General features: G+C 45.4%; 1 protein-coding gene across 1 annotated transcript in view; it reads right to left on the reverse strand.

Moving 5' to 3' along the window:
* Positions 1-16,707, reverse strand: part of UST (uronyl 2-sulfotransferase) — a 296,705-nt gene extending 279,998 nt beyond the window's left edge. Inside the window, exon 1 of the mRNA XM_077776157.1 lies at positions 16,292-16,707. Coding sequence (XP_077632283.1) covers positions 16,292-16,547 — 256 coding nt within the window. The 5' untranslated portion in view covers positions 16,548-16,707. The remainder of the gene's footprint in view (positions 1-16,291) is intronic.
* Between the last annotated feature and the right edge of the window lie 3,382 nt (positions 16,708-20,089).

A 20,089-nucleotide genomic window follows, 5' to 3' on the forward strand; every position in this document is an offset into this window, starting at 1 on the left:
ACTACACTGCCTCCTGAAACACCCAACATCCTGTTACAAGCAAGTTCACCCTCGCAACACGATTTCCTGAAAAGAAATTGTAGCTCCGCTAGACCATATGGTTGGTCTTTAAATGTCCGTGTTTTCAAATTGTGATCCCTCGAGTTTTATAAACATTTAAAAGAATAACAACCCACGGGAACTAAATAACTTATTGTCAGCTGGCTGCTTATAAAAATAGTGTTAAAGTGTCATTACCAAGATGCTGCAAAGGGCTGATGCTAGAGCTGGGCTGACCTTAAGGAGCTCACCCATGACCCTCAGCTAAGTTTCTAGCCAAACTGAAAGGGGTGCATGTGGCTGCCGGGGGCTCATTTTTAGCTTGAGACCCAGTAAGAAACCAAGAGGTTCAGATTTATAAATCTCCCCAATCCTGCAACCGAGCAACTCAGGGCAGGCAAGGACAGTGGTCGTTTCTGCCTGGCCTGAATGCTGGCAACCACACAATCCACGGACACAGGAAGTTCTGCCCACAAGTGTTGCAGGAGCTGGAGGCAGGGACTCCGAGGTACAGCTGGAGAGGCAACAGAAAGAGAAGGCCCAGGCCACAGGTTCAAGTACTACAGAGAGGGACCAGAGGACCTCTGAATCCCACCTGCCCCTCAAAGTGTGGGATTAAATGGCCAATGGGGTTTCTAATCTTCTAAAAAGCACTAAGGTCAAATCAGTTCATTTCAACGTTTGAAAAATTAATTTACTGTTCAAGAATGACAGCATTCAGGTATGATGACTTTTCCTCCAGCTATACTTGCAAAATGGAGTTAATTTACACTGAAGTAAATGCCAAAAAGGGTGAGAAAGTTAATGAGATAATAAAACAACAAACGAACTAGAATACACAGGCTATGTACTTGATGTCAGGGTGTAAGGCCTTTCTAAACATAAAAGCAAAGAAAAAATAATAAACGGAAGATAATTAATTAGTGCACAAGAAAAGTAAAAGATACTGATTTAAAAAGCTACAGGGTGGGGCACCTGGGTGGCTCAATTGGTTAAGTGCCCAACTTCAGCGCAGGTCATGATCTCGTGGTTCGTGAGTTTGAGCCCCCCATGTCGGGCTCTGTGCTGACAGCTCGGAGCCTGGAGGCTGCTTCAGATTCTGTGTCTCCCTCTCTCTCTGCCCCCCCTGCTTGCGCACGCTCTCTCTCAAAATAAATAAATCAACTGTATAAAATATAATAAAAGAAGACTACAGGGCAATGAAAAGCCAGGAGATATTACAAATGAACTTTTACAAATGATATGAGAAAGGAGAACACAGAGGAAAAATGCGGAAGGGTAAAACTGTCATTCCCCAAAGAAGACGCTTGTCTTATAAACAAATTATCCGACATCACTAATACGCAAGCAAATGGGAATTACAGCACAAGAATATCACTTCTCACCAATCGAATGCGTGAAGAGTTTTATAATTATTATATCCAGTGCTTATAAGAGTATGAGCAAAACAAGTTACAGACTGCTGCTGAAATACACCAAAAACTACGGCAGTTTGTCCTAAGAGCAATTTTAGCAAGGGCATGTAATTTGATCCGGCAGCTCCAAGCCTAAGAATTTATCCCAGGGAAGTAGACAAGAGTAAAAAACCTAGGGGCACCTGGGGGGCTCAGTCGGTTAAATGCCCGGCTTCGGCTCAGGTCATGATCTCGCAGTTTGTGGATCGAGCCCCACCTCAGGCTCTGTGCTGGCAGCTAGCTCAGAGCCTGGAGCCTGTTTCAGATTCTGTATCTCCTTCTCTCTCTGACCCTCCCTTGCTCTCTCTCTCTCTCTCTCTCTCTCTCTCTCTCTGTCTCTCAGAAATAAATAAAATATTAGAAAAAAAAGAGTACAAAACCAGAACAATGTTCATCACAGCTGTATCTAGAATCTTGAAAAACAGGAAAGAGGCTACCTACGAAAAAGGCCCTGCGAAAGGATTCACAGTACACGCACAAGGTACTCTGCCACCACGAACACCAACCCTGTAGGAAAATGAGGTGGAGAAGGACTTCTGGGATACCGCACAAGGGAGGAAGACGTAACCAAAGCAAAGCAGTTGTGAGTAAAGCAATTCATGTGCCTTCCTTCTTCTTTGTGCTTTTATATTTTCCAGTTCCGTACCATTCATAGTTTTAACTATTTCTTTTAAAAAATGTGTTTTTAGGGGCACCTGGGTGGCTCAATTGGTTGAGCGGCTGACGTTGGCTCTGGTCATGATCTCACGGTTTGTGGGTTCGAGCCCTGCGTCGGGCTCTGTGCTGACAGCCAGCTCAGAGCCTGGAGCCTGCTTCAGATTCTCTCTCTCTCTCTGACCCTCCCCTGCTCATGTGGTCTCTCTCTCGCTCAGAAATAAATAAAACATTCAAAAAAAATTTTTTAATGTGTTTTTAAAGCATTACAACAAGTCATTCTCATTATTTGCTCTACTTGCATCCAATCATTTGCTCTGGCCATAAAAAAAAATTCCACCAAAAATATTTGGATAAGAGGGCCACTTGGCAGTGAATTCTGATACTCTGCCTCAACATCAAAACTTAAAATGGTGCAAGAATCTGCCGACAACTATTTGAAGAAACTTCATACCCAGGACCAGTTGCTTCCTTTCTGATGCTTATTAATGAATTCGACATCAGGTCAAAACCTGTGCGTTCACGAATCTCCAAACAGCCTACACTTCAATACTGTGGATTATAGAGATTAAAAGGGGGAAAAAGGCATTTTAAATTTCAATCATGCAAATGTGTGATCCTCCCTTAAGAAAAATCTAGTGCTCTAAAATTCCAACAATCAAATTGGTGAACGAAAATTCAGTTTCAAAGAATTCTATAAAACGTTTAAATGCACTGGTATTTACTGAGCTGGGCTATACTTGACTCATTTGTCTGTTTACAAGTATTAATTATTTGCTACGAATGCTACAGTGTAGACCCTTGCTACTCAAAGGGTGACCCTCTCAGCTGAGGGCTGGTGACAGCTGGGAGTTTGTCGGGAATGCAGGATCCCAGGCCCCACCAAGGCCCACCCTATACTGGAATCTAAGGTGTAACGAACCCCCAGGTGATGTGAATGCCACTGAAGTCTGCAAAGAGCTGGCGTAACGAAGTTAACTGGTGTGTTACGTCACAACCAAAAAAAAAGATTTTGGTTAAGTGAAGCCTCCCTAAACAGCACGGGAAGAGGACCTAACGCGCACACCGCCTGCAGCTGCTACGGGGCCGTCCACCCTGGCCGCACAGCAGAATTACCTGGGGGCTCTGAACCCGTGCAGGTGCCCCAGCCCCACCCTGACCCATGAATGAGAGTCAGCATTTTCCGCGGCTCTCCGGGTAATTCTGTCGTGCAGCTAGACTTGAGGGCTTGAGGCCGGTGCAAACAGGCCCGTAACCAAAGAGGCGGTGAGCCTCTCCGCAGCCAGGCCCGGGGGCCCTGCTCCTTCCCTCCTCCCGCCGCTTCGCATGGGCCCCAGTCCAGTCCGTAGCTCCCTACGCGGGTCCTCGGCCGTGCTCTGCGCCCCCAGCCCCACGAGGGCCCTGCCGCCGGTCACATTATCTCCAGCACCTGGCACTTCACTGCAGTTGGATGAACATTTGTTGAAGGAATGAGATGGAAGCAAGAGAGAGCGACTGCCAAGCAGGATGTGAAGGAGGGTGGGCAGGCGAAAGCAAGCTGAAAACACGTGTTTTTTGATCCTCTAAGGCTCATCGATGTGAAACTCCCATGAAGTATAAGCCTTGTGGGCAAGACTTACTCTGAAATTAACAAAAGGCCACCTATTGTTGCAACGAGGTGGCCGGGGAAAAAAATCTGGACAAAGAGGGGCTATGGTTTCAAACAGCAATGTATCATGCCGTAAAAGAAACGCCAACACTAAAGTAGAAGCCCTCCTGGTAACCCAAGTATGTGGTTTTTTATTTTTTTTAACATTTATTTATTTTGAGAGAGAGAGAGAGAGAGACAGTGTGAGACTGGGGGAGGTGGGGGAGAGAGAGAGAGAGAGAGAGAGAGAGAGACGCAGAATCCAAACCAGGCTCCAGGCTCTGAGCTGTCAGCACAGAGCCCAACTCGGGGCTTGAACCCACGAACTGCAAGATCATGACCTGAGCCAAAGTCGGTCGCTTAACTTGACTGAGCCACCCAGGCGCCCACTTAAGTATGTTTTAGTATGTTCTCCCTCCAAGCTAGGGCAGCACTCCTACCCACATGCCTACACACACCGACATGCCTACACACACTCTCTCTCTATGCCCAAGTGCAGGTCAGAAACAGAGGCACCTCGGTAACCGTGCACATTAGACTCAGGCACAGAGAACTTATTACACACCTCTCCCCGGCCATACGGAACAGGATGGCAAGGTGCAAGAGTGCTTGAATCAGGTATTTTCCAAACGCATTTGAAAAGTTGATCATCAAACCGGAAGCTTGTGACACTACAGTATTATGGCTAAATGCTAACTCTAGATATCCTCTGCCGAGGGAAAAGGGCAATAAAAAGAGGTTATGGGTCCTGACAAACACTTCCTTCTCCCTCCCTTCGATTTCTGGGAACCTCTTCATCTCACAGCATGACTAGAAGAACATAACCACAAATACTTTAGACGCCAAAAGGCCTCAGATCTCTGCTGGGCAAGCAAACAAGAGCAGCCCTTGGAATTGGGAAAAGCACGAGCAAAGAAAATAATACGGCCTCACTCCTGTCATCTGCTGAAGCAAAATAAAGACGCTGCGCCATTTGGTTTTCATATTTGTGTAGCTTTCCAGAATCCTTTGCTCCATTTTCACATCCGGGTCCGATGCAGATCTTGAGAGGGTTCCTGTGGAACTCTCTGGAGAGCACGGTGCATTTCAGGAGTAACCAATGTTCACCTCACAACTGCTCCATCTGGCATCCTACTGGGAGGTGAGGCCAACACTCTCCCCTCCCCCACTGGCAGGTCTCTGGCACAGGCACCCCTCACCTGGCGTGCTCAGAGGCGACCACACCGCAGCCCCCAGGCCAGTCTGGCAAGACGGGAGCCGAAAGCGGACTCGGTCACGCAGACACCTCACCTCCCCACTCAGCCCTGCCCTGACGTCTCTGCCAACCGTCACTTTCTGTTTCCTTCCCCGCCCTGGTAAAAATAACTTCCTCTTCGGGTGTCTAAATCTGTATGTGATTTTACACACATTCGCTGGCACATCGCTGGATGAATTCTGACACTAAAGCAGAATGAAATCACAAGAAATCTGCAATCACATTTCTGTAGAACTCCAACCAGATGAGTCAGTTCCACTTGTTTTCCCAGATACTGAGAAAATACTTCCAGGCAAGATGCTGCATTCTAAGCGCGACGTCAGTTCCTTCTGCCCTCTGCTTCTTACCGACTCAGCAAAGCCACGGGTGCGCGCTGCGGGAGCTACTGTGTGTCAGCCGTGTGCAGGTCTCTGGCTGCCAGTTCCAAGCGTGGAGAAGGGCGTCTCAGTGAGCAGAGCACCCAACACAAATGTGGCACCAGGAACCCAGCAGGACTTCCTTTTTCAGGGCCCGAGTCAGGGCTCCCGAGAGGGGCCCCTGCTCCACTCACTTGTCATAACGGCAAAGGATGTGGCGGTCATTCTCAAAAGAAGACGGGTTGGAAGAGAGACCCTTTTGATAGTGACTCCTCTCTGCAAAACGGACTCACAGATGGAGGGAACTGGAAGCTTCCTCAGTTCTACAGGCCAGCTCAGGGCCACAGATGCAGAGGAAAGAGGTGAAGGTGCATAAGAGAAGGAAGATCATCTAGTCTTCTCAAATTGCCTACTGGCCAGTTGCGTTTCCTCTCCTATGAAGTGCCTGTTCATATTCTTCGCCCATTTATCTCACAAAGTGTTTCTCTTTTTTATTGATTCACTGACCATTTAAATACTACATGTTAGTCTCGTTTCCGAGAGAAACATCCGTCCCCAATCTGAGTCTTTTGCCTTGTTTATGGGATGCCATTGTCCAGAAGGTTCTACTTGTGTGGTCATTTTCTTCCCTTTGCTGCTTGTGCTTTCTGTGTCTGAAGAGGACTTCAGATGAGGAACTACTAAGGTAGACATCGATGTTTCAGGATGATATTTATGTTGGGGGGGTCAAGACTGCCATCTTCGTATCTTCCGTCCTCTGAAAGATGATGCAGTCCAATGGACTATTTCGTGTAGCTCCGAGAAGAACTGGCAGAGGCAGACGGAAGCTACACGGAAGTAGCTCATCACACCGCAAACCACTCCCTCCGCCACTGGAGCTGTCCACAGCGGAACGGGATGGCCAGCGGCAGGCAGCCGGCGGAGGGTGTGAGAATCTCCTTTGAACAATAAAATGTCTTATTCTTTTTTTTTTTTTTAATTATTTCTAGGAGAGAGAGAGAGAGACAGCGTGAGCAGGGGAGGGTCAGAGAGAGAGGGAGTCACAGACCGAAACAGGCTCCAGGCTCTGAGCTGGCAGTCAGCACAGAGCCCGACGTGGGGCTCGAACCCACGAACCGCGAGATCATGACCTAAGTGAAAGTCGGACGCTTAATCGACTAAGCCACCCAAGCGCCCCTAGAGTGTCTTATTCTTACATATCTTCCTTCTTTCTTCCTATCACATTGTTAGATTTTGAATTCTGGAAAGACATATCTCACTCAGCTTCCTCTATCTCTCTCTCTCTCTCTCTCTCTCTCTCTCTCTCTCTGTGCCTTCCCACAGTTTCTGGAGCAAGATCCTCTCATTGTTGCCCAGATAGACTGTGGCAAACTGGTGATGTAGGGGAAAAGTGCTGCCAATTTTAATGAAGACAAAACAACAAACAAAATAAAACAAACAAAAACTATGATTAAGATTTGAAAATAATGGTCTAAAAAGCTTGTGTGCATTCTACTTGCCTGAGTCACTTGACTCTTAGAGTCTTTTAAATAAGCTTTTGGTGCCAAATGAAATAGCCTTATAATCTCAGTTGCTATAGTTAAATGACTTTCTTACCTCTTTCACATGACTTTAAGAGTAGACAGGCCCTTAGAAAACACCCAATACAGTGATTCTAAAGAGAAAAGCAGCGGCATCTCTTGGGGCTAAATATAACCATAACCTAGAGAATCTCTTTAAAGAAGCCCAAATCCACCCCCATTCTCCCAGTCCCAGCCACTGGGACACAGTCCCAGCCAAACCATCAAGACAATAGGGACACACTGCTGATGATGGGGGTCTCATGACAGGAAAACAATGGAGAACCACAGACCTAATCAAATGCCTTCATTTTAAAGGTGAAGAAACTTAAGCCTAGGAGGCTCATGTGACTTAAGAGCACCAACCGCTGAACTGTCTGGGAACCCCTCCAGAACCGGGTCCCGTATCTGTCCCAGCAACCTGCATCGCTTGGCCTCTGCTTATTCAGCACAAAGGCATTCACGTCAAACGGCCCTCGTGTCAAAGCAGGAAGCTTTGCGCTGGAATTGCAAGGTCATGGTTTTTCTAAACAAAATTTAACTTTCTATTCAATGATGTGAAAGCATCTGCTTTCAACTTCTCAAGGAACTGGGTGACTGGCTATGGTAGATAGTAATGACCTGTGGCTCTCACATGCCGTGGAACCCATCCAAGGCTGGGAAGGTCGTGGAAACGTGAAGAAGCAGAGGACGGAAAACAGAGGCAAGTTCACCTGCCTCCTGGGCAAAGGCATTATCCATGAGTTGGGTTCACTACTCTGACCATGACTTCCAATAGAAGAGAAGTAGAAATTCGAGAAAAGCAAGTGACCATACTCCTGGGCATGGTAGTTCTGTCTCTTGTGGGAGAAGCCCTCCTGGCTGTCGCGGTGTGTGCCTGGCATTCTGATGGTCTGAAAGGGCATGAGTTGCAGACCACTAGTGCCATCTGCAAACAGCGGGTCACCCCAGAGAGTCAGCTGCACCATACTCCCCCTGCACAACTGTTCTTTTGTGAATGCAGGGGAAGAAAGTGTGGATAAATTCAAAACAGAGGAAAGCACACCGTGCCTAGAATGTGTTCTTTCAAGACTGTGTTTAGGAAGCAAGCAGAATGAAGAAACTGGAAGTTTCCTGTGTGTCTAATTAACAGGGCAAGTGACTGGAACTTGTCAGCTGTTGAAGAGCCCTCGCCAATCAGAGGGTGAGGGTGACAAGATAAGCCACAGGAACGTTAGTTTAATACTTTCATATGTCTTGGTTAGATTGCTGCTTTCGATCGGAAACCAAGCCAGGAGGGAGGCTGCACATTTCACCAGCATGGGCATTTTTACAAGTGTGTGGCCCCGAGCATGTAGGCTTACATGCAGAGGAAAGGGGAGTCTGGCACCAAAATAGGGGAGAAGCAAAGAACAAAGTGGGAAAGTTGACATTTGTTGAATTCAAATGCCCGGCCTTGGGTCAGATAAGTATCCCATGAAATAGCACGTATCAATCCCATTATACAGATCAAAACACCTGAGGTTCAGAGAAGTTAAGAAAATTGCCCAAGTTCTCCCAGCCACTAAGTAGCACTGTGATTCACATCAAAATCTCTGCTCTAGGGGCCGCCTGGGTGGCTCACTCGGCTGAGCATCCAACTTTGGCTCAGGTCATGATCTCGGGGTTCGTGGGTTTGAGCCCCACATCAGCTCTGTGCTGACAGCTCAGAGCCTGGAGCCTGATTCAGATTCTGTGTCTCCCTCTCTCTCTGCCCCTCCCCTGCTCATGTTCAGTCTCTGTCTCTAAAAGATAAGTAAAAAATTTTTTGAAAAAAAAAAATCTCTGCTGTAAAACCTACATTCTTTGTAATGTCTGATGCTTCCGGCCCAAAAGTCTTCCATGAATATTTGCTGAATGACTGAACAAAAGAATTCTGTGTTTCAGAATACTTCCATTTTTATTTTCACCAAGACTGTGAAAGTCATACTCACTGAGCTAGAAAAGAAAATCAATGGTGTTTCCAGAAATGCAATATGGCTAAATGTAAATAATTACTTAAATCACCCATCAATGAGTAAATGAAGAATTGCTTAACCAAAGCCATGACTTTAAGGTTATTCAATACCTTTCATCAAGCAAGGGTCAATGGGTTTGTGCACTGAGCCCTAATTTTATAGTTTCTCATTTTGCCATTCTAGGTTAAAATGCATTTGCTCACTATTTCAAAAACCACATCATCTTGGATCTCATCTGCTTAAAGACAAAAAGCCATGCTTGAAACGTACTAGCTAATTTAACCAACTGAGTCACCCAGGTGCCCTACTTACTAGCTAATTTAACACAAATTGCTACGTAAGGAAGACACCGGCTTAGAGAGAGAAATGTACTATCTGCAGACCCCAAAGCAACTGGTCGGGGTTCAGGAAAATGACAAGAAACAGGAAGTCCGCATTCTAGTGATATGCAGTCAAAGCTCTAGATTGACCACAGGTACTCTTAATTACAGGGAGAGCTCTAGAAATATAATTCCAAACCTCCACAGGTAAGAGGGGAACAGTTATCCCCACGCACGGAGGAAATCTTTACAGAACTAACTATATGTCACAGTGGTTTTAATATCTTTGCTTGGAACATATGCTTCAAACAGCCAGGAAGAGACAGGCTGTAGATATCACCTGAGCTTAAGTCAGGTGATGACACCCCTCGCCATGTTCTCTACTTAAAATAGAGACCAAACAAAGCAGGATGTGGAACGCTAGCGAAGAACAGTCTGCTTAGCAAATATACTGAATCAACAGATAGTTCCAGAGGGCCTGTGCGGGAGGCACGGGACAAGTGTCAGAGCAGAGACGGACAGTGCTGAACAGGCTTCCTCCTTTCAAGGAACTTGCCTACAAACTATCACAATACAAGGCAGAACGCCACAACTTCAGACGTGATCAGGAAATAATTACAGGAGTTCAGGGATCATCACTGGAGCCTGAGCTTCCTAAACGACCAGCAGAGAGGCAACAGCAGAGGCAAAGTCACATAATGAGCCCAGAAAAATGCATCCGTGGCTCTCTTTGGGAAATTACAGACAGCTACTAGAAACCCTGAGACAGACCAGGAGGTATAAGCATACCCTCAGCACTGCATAGCTATCTGGCTCCTTTGTGACTCTCCATGTGTGAGCGTTAAAAACTGCTCAAATTGAGCCTCTACCAAGCAGCATGGGATCGATTGTATCTATCTTAAAGCTTCTCACTGTTAATAACATATATATTTTTAAATATACCAAAAGTGCCTAACACTTTTACAAAAATGACTAATATTTCTTTCTAAAACCCATCAGTTGATTTACTAAAGAGAAACAATTATATATCTTATATAATTTTAGAATTTATAATTATAATATATAATTGTTTCTATGTATATCTTATATAATTTTAGAATTTATAATTATAATATATAATTGTTTCTATGCATTTGTCCTGTAATACCACAATATGAATAAAAACCAAATTGCATATGAATTCTGATTTTATGAGCATTCTCAAGATCCCCTTGGTAGCCCTGTAGCGCCTTTTATAAGGAACATGACGTACCCAAATGTTTTCCCCTGCAGAGCTCAGCTCCATTCCAGTGAACAAATACAAGACAAAATACTCGCATCCACTGTACTATAATCTGCTGTTCAAAACTGGCTTCGCTTACATGTCACAAATGAGTCACAGCGATCTTTGGATGCCTGTAATATGGGTAAACACTAGCTATCCGTGAAATTTCATACACGAGAGCTAAATGCAGACAACCAAAGTGTTTCCTATTCAAAGTAATCCAGAGCTCGGCACTGTGAACAAGACCCTCAGGATTCTTTTGGAGAGATCCTTGCTTCAGTTAACTGTTAGGAATTTATTTAGATTCTACTCTGTACGCAGACACTGTACTTAGCACGTTAAATGTCACTAAAAATGAAACTTTCTTGCTCCTTGAGAAGGTGCACACCTATAATATAGAGAACAGTCCACGACAGTATTGTGTTTCAGCTAGTACCACCATTTGCAACTTCAAAATAAATAGCAAAATCATATATCTGATAAGGGTCTAGTATCCAGAATACATAAAGAACCCTTAACCCCCTCCCAAAAAAACCCACAACCGAGCTCAAAAATGGGTGAAGGATGGGAATAGTCATTTTTCCAAAAAAGATACACAAATGGCCAGTAACCTCATGAAAAGATGCTCATCATCACTAATCATTAGGGAAATGCAAAACAAAACCACAATTAAAATATAATTCACATCCATCAGGATGGCTATAATCAAAATAATGGAAAGTAACAAGTGTTGGTGAGCACGTAGAGAAACCGGAGCTCTCGTACATTGCTGGTGGGGATGTCCGAAGGTGCAGCCACTGTGCAAAGCAGCTAGGCAGTTCCTCAATAAATTAAACACAAAGTTACCATATGACCTAGGGATCTACTTCTAAGTATGTACCCAAAGGAACAGAACACAGGTATTCAAACAAAGACTGTGCACAGAAGTTCAGAGAAGCACTATGCACGTGCATAAGAGCCAGAAGACAGAAACAACCCAAATGTCCATCAACACATGCATGGATAAACAAAATGCAGTATATCCACTGGAATAGTATTCAGCCATAAAAGGAATGAAGTATGGATGCATGCTACAACACGAACGAATCATGAAAACAATATGCCAAATTAAAGAAGCCAATCACAAAAGACCACGTATTCATTTCTAGGAGATGTCCAGAATAGGCACATCTATAGAGACAGAATACAGTAGTGACTTAGGGCTGAGGACATGGCAGAATAGGGAGGTGACATCCAAAAGGTATAGGGTTTCTCTACATGCTGATGAAAAGGCTCTAAAATCAACTAGAATCATGGCTGTATGTGTCTATGAATATACCAAAAACTACTAAACTACTAAAAATTTTAAGTGTGTGACTTGTATGGCTTCTGGATTATATCTCAACAAAGCTGTTTGAAAAAATTAATGGCAATACTGAAACGTGCTTCATTTGGAATTTTCTTGCCCAACAGTTGCATTTTTTTTTTTTTTGCAAGTAAGAGTTTTTGGTGAAATAGTAGCGTTTCCATCCCCATTTCTAATAAACAAAAAGGTTTATGGCCATCACCGCTTAAAGTCGAGTTTCTCTAGTAAAAATCAATATAGGTAAGACAAAATGTATTGGTGGTCAGATGTTAACATCCTTCAGAAACAAAAACGAAATCCAGAGGAGCAAACGATAACTCCTAACAATGCAGGCAGCCAGCATCTGTCAAATAAGATGCCTTTTCATTGTCCATCACTGCTCCCCTTCAGGACAGCTGCAAGGCAAGAGACCACGTCTGCCCCTGAACTTCCTTCAGGGGAAGCAGAAGATACTATCTCTCTTGGGCCCCAAGCAGCTTGACCACTTTTATTCTGGCTTCTGAAATACAAAGCCAACTAGAGTTTTAAACCTGGGTTGATGACAGGGAATTTAAAGAAAGACAGTATCCAGATAATACATACTTATATGTACTTTCAAACAGTTCATACTGAGACTAGTCTACATTGAAAATAGTTTACAAAGCAGAACGCTTTTCACCATTCAGGCCATGTGTTTACGGAGCAGTCTGCCATTGCTGAATCCCACTTTCTGTCTTCCTTCTAATACAGTACTGCTGTGTCCCCAACCAACCCCATAAGACACATTTGCAGCTATGAACAAGAATGTCATTTTCTTTTTATGTCAACAATTTCTATTGATAATATCGTATCTAATGCATTCATTTCCTAGATTGCTGTCTGGGGCCCAGACTATATTTAAGCCATGGCTGATGTGCAGAAGAAAAATTAAATTTGACTTGTGAGGTTTAAAGACATGATTTTGTCACGGAGCGGGACCTCTATTTTGACATTTTCCTTTAAATTCATTTAAACTTAGAGAATTTCAAATTCAATACAGTTCCATCTTTTTCTCCCTCGTCTTTTGTCTTGAAATTGCCTTCCTCGTATATAATATATATAAAGACTGGCAATTCTGGAAACTGAAATAGAAGTAGTACATCTCCATTTAAAGGAGTACAATGTAAAAATGGAAAGGAAAGCATGTCAATTTGAGATCGACCCAACAAATTTAGTTCCCATAAAGGCTAAATCACATAGCCAAGGCTTGATGATAAATCATTAGAGTTTGCCAGTTTTGTATGAGATCTGTAGTAAGCCATCTGGCTTATTCAGTTTACATCAGGGCAACGAGTGTTATCCCAAGTTTCTGATATTTCCACAGCTCATAAGTAATGAGACTACTGGCAGAGGCTCTATCATAACCTAATTTCTGGGGGAGGGGGGATTTTATTTGATTTTCATTTGTTTTCCATAGCAAATCAAAGTCTGAATGCCACCTCAGAAAAACAAAAATGCATTTCACTGAAAGACTATAGTAGCCAAGTTTAGCTATAGCCATTTGCTAAATCCATCCACTTACCCCATAATATGCTCGTGTTCTCCTTCTACACGTTTCAAGAAGGAAAACATCAAGAGCACAGTTATGCCTGCATGATCCACCGCCTAACTTACTTTCCTTTTTGCAAACGTGTTGCAGCAGAAAGTACCTTTTAGGAGAATGCACTCTGCCTGTTCCCAAAACAGACTAGAAAGAACTGTTCGACCCCAGGCTTCTGTGGTCAAACAGTTCTTTCTAGTCTGTTTGCCTCCTTTCCCTTTCTTCCTCCACTATTCCTTCAGGTTACCAGCTCCACCCCATTCCATGCACTTCCTAACCTCAGAGAGTCTAAAGCCAGCTGGAGCTGAAGCTGTTGGCTGGTCTTTCCCTTGAAACAATGGGGCTTAAGCAGCAAAGCAGATGCATTTTTAAAAGTCAATGTGTAAAAGATGAAACCTTGTACATCACCTTTAAAATACTTTATAAATCTCCTCTCTCTCATCTCCTCTCTTGCTGCTCAATTATATAGGACGCTTTCTGAAAGTAGAGCTTTATTCTGGAACCACGGTTCTCAAGCTTCAGCCTGCATCAGAGTCACCTGGAAGACTTGCTAAAATACAGGGTGCTGGTCCTCCGCTCAGACTCTTTCATTCGGTTAGTCTGGAATGAGCCCTGGGACTCTGCACTTGTAACAAGCTTCCGGGTGATGCTAACGCTGCAGGTCCAGGGTCCATACACGGAAAACTAAGAGCCTAGACATGGAGTAAATCACTAAAGGAAGACAAAAGATCAGGAATTGAAGATTCTAACTCCCATCAACCTCCGGTTGTGTGGCTCTGCAAAAGCTGAGTTCCCTGGTACACAGAGATTAACACAGGAAGGTGGAGTTAAGAGCAGACCAGCTGCTTGACTTATTTCCCTTCTCTGCTGGCCCCTTAAGATACTCAGAATAAAAAGTGTCAAGAAAAGGAAATCAAATTATGCAAATAAGTATGATTGTTTTCAGCCAGTCAGCTCTTTAGATTTCCACTTGCATCTTGGCTGCTTGGAGGACTATGCAATGGGTGCCTGAATCAGGCAGAGTTGGGTTCGAGTCTTGCCTACTTGCTGTGCGTCCTTCAGCAAGTCAGTGAATCTCTGTGTTCTCATTTCTCCGAACATCAAGCCTGGAAATAATAATCGAGCCTACCGGTAGTATTGCTATGTGCATACAATTTCATTCTGCATGTGCGTTGACAGGACCGTACACAATAAATGTTAGCTTTTATCGTGAACGGCAGAGAATATTCAATATATTAAATATTTTAAGATCTATTTGATACAGTGGGTTCAGTTATTACTGCCAATAAATGGCGAGTAGCTACTATGTGTCAGATGTATAACAGTACACAACTATATTAAAATAATATCCTGTCAAAATTTTTGCTAAAATTTTATTGTGATTTGGAAAATTTTGACTTTATGTGAACTTATATTAAGGAAAATACTGGCCTCCAAAATTGGCTAACTCGGGAAATTGAGGGGATATGTTTACTAACCACGAATTTTGTTTTGACAGACACTAAAATAATAGAACGGATGGAACAAGGGGAAAGTATTCTGCAGATACCTTGGCCTTATATTATTAAGGGTATATTTTAGACCCTCTTAAAGACCACAAGCCCACTTTTCCCAAAAATCATTATATTTATGTAACAAAACAACAGGGAACAAATTTGGCCAAGGTATCCTATTTTCAGTTCACAGAAGTGATGTCATTTTTTTTTTAACCCATCATGTCAGTCAGAAACTTACCGATGAGTTAGTAACAGGAGCAATGTTCAACCTAACAGTTCTTCCCAGTTCCTGAGAGAAGTCACCCTTCGGTCAACTGAGTCCCCACATTTATCAGGCCACAGCTTTAGAAATATATGATGAAAGCATTCAGTTCTGGGCACAACACACTTTGGACTCAATTTTCAAAAGGTTAATGTGCTAGATATCACAGCTTCTTGATGTTATTACCCCCCAGGACTGCCTCTGTTCTTGCCTCCTCTCAGATTGCCTGTCCCCAAGAAGGGTATCAGAACCACAACACCTTAGGAGCTGGATGGGGGTCTCAGATACATCCTAGTCCAGCCCAGAACTTTATTACTGAAAAAGCTGAGGTCCATGAAGTTTGAGCACCGTGCCTAAAGCCAACTGCTCTTGAGAGCACTACACACAGATGTCTTCATTCCCCACCCACTTTACTATCCCTGCCCCACTGGCCTCCACATTTGGTTAAAGTGAATTTCAACAAAGAATTAGTTATCAGATTTTACAGGCCCCTAAGCTTCAAAAACACTTCTCAATGCCAGTTCACAGGGACTGTTGTTGATGGTTAAAAAAAAAGTTACCTTTGTAGCACTAGCAGGTGTCTGAGGACCTATGAAGTCTCCGTGAGACTCCAAAATACAGAACTCCGGGAAAGAAGCGATCTGACTCCCTAATAAAAGTGCACATCACCCCCCAATCTTCTAAGAAACCTGATGCTAAGGACTGCCCTTTGGAAATCTGCGTGGACAAGGTTTTCCTTTAATTTTCCCCTGAAGCATCTTACAAAACCAGGGCTCTCCAAAGTTTCTAGCCAAACGGGAGCCTACCTTCTAAAACCTGAGCTTCTCTACCTGGAAAGAGCATTCTTTTCTCTGCGTTTATATTTCAAAATGCTCAGACACATCTGTCACTTTGCGGAAGTGGCTGCTGTCCTTCGAAAACGGCCTGCTATCCAGACCTGCGGCTTCTGCGACCAAGAGACCTTTCAGGGAGATGTGGCGGCTGCCGGCCCACTGGGGTCCTTAGCCCGATAGGGTCCGGCGCTCCAGAGGCTTCCCTTCGCGCACCCGCTCGCGACAGGAGGTTGCGGGAGGTTGGCCTGGGGGTTCAGGTTCTNCCGCCGCCCTCGCCCGCCGCCGTTCCTTACCCAGATACTGCCGCAGGTCGAGCAGGAAGCGAGGGGGTCCCCCGCTGAGCTGATAGAAGAGGGAGCCCAGGCAGAAGACCAGCAGGGTGGCCATGCAGAAGCCGTAGTCCCGGAGCGAGAAGCGCACGAACGGCAGCAGGGGCACCCGGCGCTTCCAGCTGCCCAGGCCCGGAGGGGCGCCCCCCAGAGGGGCCCCATGGGGCCAGGGATCCGCGCCGCCGCCGGGATGCTGCTGCTGCTGCTGCTTCTTCTTCATCGCCTGCTCCGCCGCCTCGCACAGCCTGCCCGTGCCAGGAAAAGGTCACCCATCCGCCTGCGAGGAGGAGAGCCCGGCCGGCCGGCTGCACATGGGCAGGGCCGCGCGGAGGGCAGCCCGGGTGGGGGCGGGGAGGGGCCGAAGTTGCCGGGCTCAGGACACNTTCAGACTCCTCTGAAAGACGGCAGGGAGGAACGGGAGGCGGACACCATCGCCTCGCTCCACCTCCTTGACAGGGGTTTTCTTTCCCCTCCCCTTTCCCTCTCCGGCGCTCCGCGGCCCTCTCTCCTCCCTCTCCCCTCCCCTGGCGGCGCTCGGGGCTCCGGGTTTCTCTCGGNTCTCAAGGAGGAAGAAAGTTTCTGGGTGTTTTTCTCCTTCCCCCTTTCTCTACAATCTGGCCTCAGTTTCTGCGCCACCAGCGACCTCTTGGGGGCCCCGCTGACTTCCCTCTCTTGTAAACAGTCACCGGCAGGAAGAAGCACGACTTCTTTTAGTATATATACATTTTTCTAAATTTCAGGGACTTGATTCTCCTTCTGGATCCGAGGTGCCTACAAAAGACCGGCAAAAAAAAAAAAAAAAAAAAAAGGTACTTGGGTTCAATACTTTACTGAGATGGTCCAAGAGCAAGTGGTGTGCATTATAATTCAACGTGTCCCCCCCGCCCCCCGGGGCCAGGCTGCTCGCCCCGACTCTTGGTAGAGAAAGGAAAGAGGACACTTTCCCCTTGCTCACCGGGCTACTCATCCACGTAGCGCCCGGAGAGGCCGGGCGGTGGTACAGACCTGACTCAAGGAGGCCCTTCCCCTAGGCGATACGACGGGAAGGGCCTTTGCATACCCACTTCGCCGCTGCCTCTCTTCCTCCCTTCCTCGGGAAGTTTCTGGACCTCAGAGAGGTCCTCCCAAGGTAGAAAAGACCTCATCCAACACAGATCTGGTGATGGGGGTGGGCGATGCACGAAAAGGCTGCTCTTTCAGTAAGAATCATTTAGTGCTGTATTGAGAAGCTGTGCCACTTGGGGCCTCAGGGATTTGCGCGAAGACACAAAGCTTCTAGGAGTCCAGTGGGGAGCTCCCAAGCCCACTGCACTAACCACTGCTCCGCACTGTCTCCCTTCTCTCTTAATTTGCACAGTGATTGGAGGAAGAGATAAAACTCATTCCGCCCAGGCCACCTTGAGAAAGGAAACCTTGGGTTTTTGGTGCCTCTCACTGTAACATTCCAGAAGCAGACAGCCCGTTGCAAGAAAGGATCAAGAGCCAGGGACCTCTATGATTCTAAGACTGTTTTCCTGAAAACCTTTTTAAAGGTGGGTATCGGAAAACTTTTCTATGGACAATGAGAGAAGAGGATCCTGAGATGAGGAGCTTATAATTTAAGAAAAATACGATTTAACCATAATCCATGCCTCCCTTTCATTCCCGATTTGAAATGGGTGAAGAAGATACAAAGATCTTGAGCTAGAGAGAGTTAAAGACAGTTCGGGTAGTGTCGCACACGTGCACACACAACTTCTACCTCGCAGCTCTGTGCCCTAGCCCACTTTCTCAGGGACCGGAAGGCCGCTTTGGGGTCCAAAGGGAAGTCCCTTTGTTCTGTCACCAAAAATCCTGGACTGTTAATGGGTTGTTTCACATTTATTCTATGAATCAGAGATTTACTTGGATTAATATGCACATTTGAGATTTGTGAATGCCCCCGAGAGAATTAAGGCAATCAGTCATTGCCCATTAATGCGAATTACTTTAATCACCACACTGAGTAGCCCAGAATAGGCTCCCAATTAATAATTTTTGAGTTAATGAAGAGGGACTGAGGGATGGAAGAGCAAAGCAGGGTTGATAATTTTTCTGAAACCACCTTTGACAAATCGTACCTGTGCCTGCGGCCCGGCCCCGTGCTATGAGTGTTTTTCATTAGATGTAAAGGTACTGTGCAAGGGCCCGCGGGCTTGCAAGGCCTGCCCAGGGTCTAGAGGCTTCCCTCGCAGAATGGGTTGGGAAGCCTTCCAATTCTTTCCCCTCAACAAAGGAATCTGAGCAAGAGTGAGGTTATAACAGGGAGATGGAAGCAGGAAGAAAGGAAGTAAACATCTGTAAAAGTAAGTAAATATGGGAATAAGAGGTTGTGGTTTTCTTCCAGTTGTGAAAGAGTTTTGAGGCAAGGAACCAGCTTAGAAGAAATAAGATGTGACATGAAGAATTGTAGAAAGAAAAGACAGGTCCATCTTTAAAAGGTTGCGTTAATGGGCTAATTGCCTTTAAAAAACTCAGGAAGGGAAAAAAATCAAGGTAAACAGAAGTTGTATGTGGGAGGGGGGAATGCCTTGTATTTTCACCTGACAAACACTTAGATTTGGGGGTAAAACTTTGCTCTTTGAAGTCTTGTAAATGTCCCATCCAAAAAAAATAAAGTATTTACACTGATGGATGAATAGTATCCTTATTCAAACCAGTTAATAAATGAACTAATTATAGGAGTTTGTGAACAATTTTTATTCATAGTCTTATACTTAATATACTTTGCTTAACGCCTTGGCGTCGAGTATCTTGGGCTTCTTCATCCCTTTTCTCGTCAGTGACTTTTCCTCCCTCTGATCGGAGCCCCTCATTTTCAGCAGTCGCCTCTGTGACCACCAGCAGCTGTCCTGCGGGGCTCCTCAAGTGTCCATCCCCCGGCCATTTTTCAGCCTTTTCAAGAGCCCTCAACTCTTCAATCCTTCGTCACCGTCATCTTGTGCGTTCACTTGCTTCTTTCTCCAGCTTAGATACCTGACCCATCATTGTGAACCGTGTCTTGCAGACACCCCTTCAGCCCTGGGTTCCTTTCATTTGCTGTGCTACGGACTCGTCTGGCAAAACCCCGCTAAGCCCAACAGTGCCGCCATATCGGACTGCAGAATGACACACAGTGTGCGAACTGCTTCGCTTTGAATTGGCCCAAATGTCCAGCAGAGCCTGCTCATTGCTGCCCAGTAATCCCCGCTCTAACATGACTACTTTTGCCTCTCTCTCTCTTCTGCCATCTCCATCCTGGATCTCTATTCCTTCAGTCTCAGCTGGTGATCTGGCCTCATTCTTTAATGAGAAAATGGAAGCCTTGGGTAGGAACGCCTTCATTTCTCCACCAGTCTATGCCCCACGCTCTCTACCTTCCTTCATTTCTCTGTGGCCCTCCCTGCTTTTAGCAAGGCCAACATACCACTGGCCTGGACACTTGATTCTGCCCAAACCCAGCTCCCCCACCCCCACCCCCACATGCTCTCTCCCTAGCCTCTGCGTCTCTGTAATGAATGGCACTATCAACATGCTTGGTGCAAAACCTGGAAGTCTCCCTCAGTTTTTCTCCTCCTGCGTCTAATGCATGTGCACATCCTTAAGGCTCAACCTGCAAATCCATAACCAGAATGTGACTTGCTTTGCTACCACTGTGGTCCACCGTTTCTCTCACCTGGATGACTGCAGTGGCCTCCTATATAGTTTATGTTTAGGTTCAGCTGCGTATAGCTAAAAACTCCAAGGTAAGGATGGCTTGGACAA

This window comes from Crocuta crocuta, unplaced genomic scaffold, assembly GCF_008692635.1.
Source record: "Crocuta crocuta isolate KB4526 unplaced genomic scaffold, BGI_CrCroc_1.0 scaffold25, whole genome shotgun sequence".
Taxonomy (NCBI): domain Eukaryota; kingdom Metazoa; phylum Chordata; class Mammalia; order Carnivora; family Hyaenidae; genus Crocuta; species Crocuta crocuta.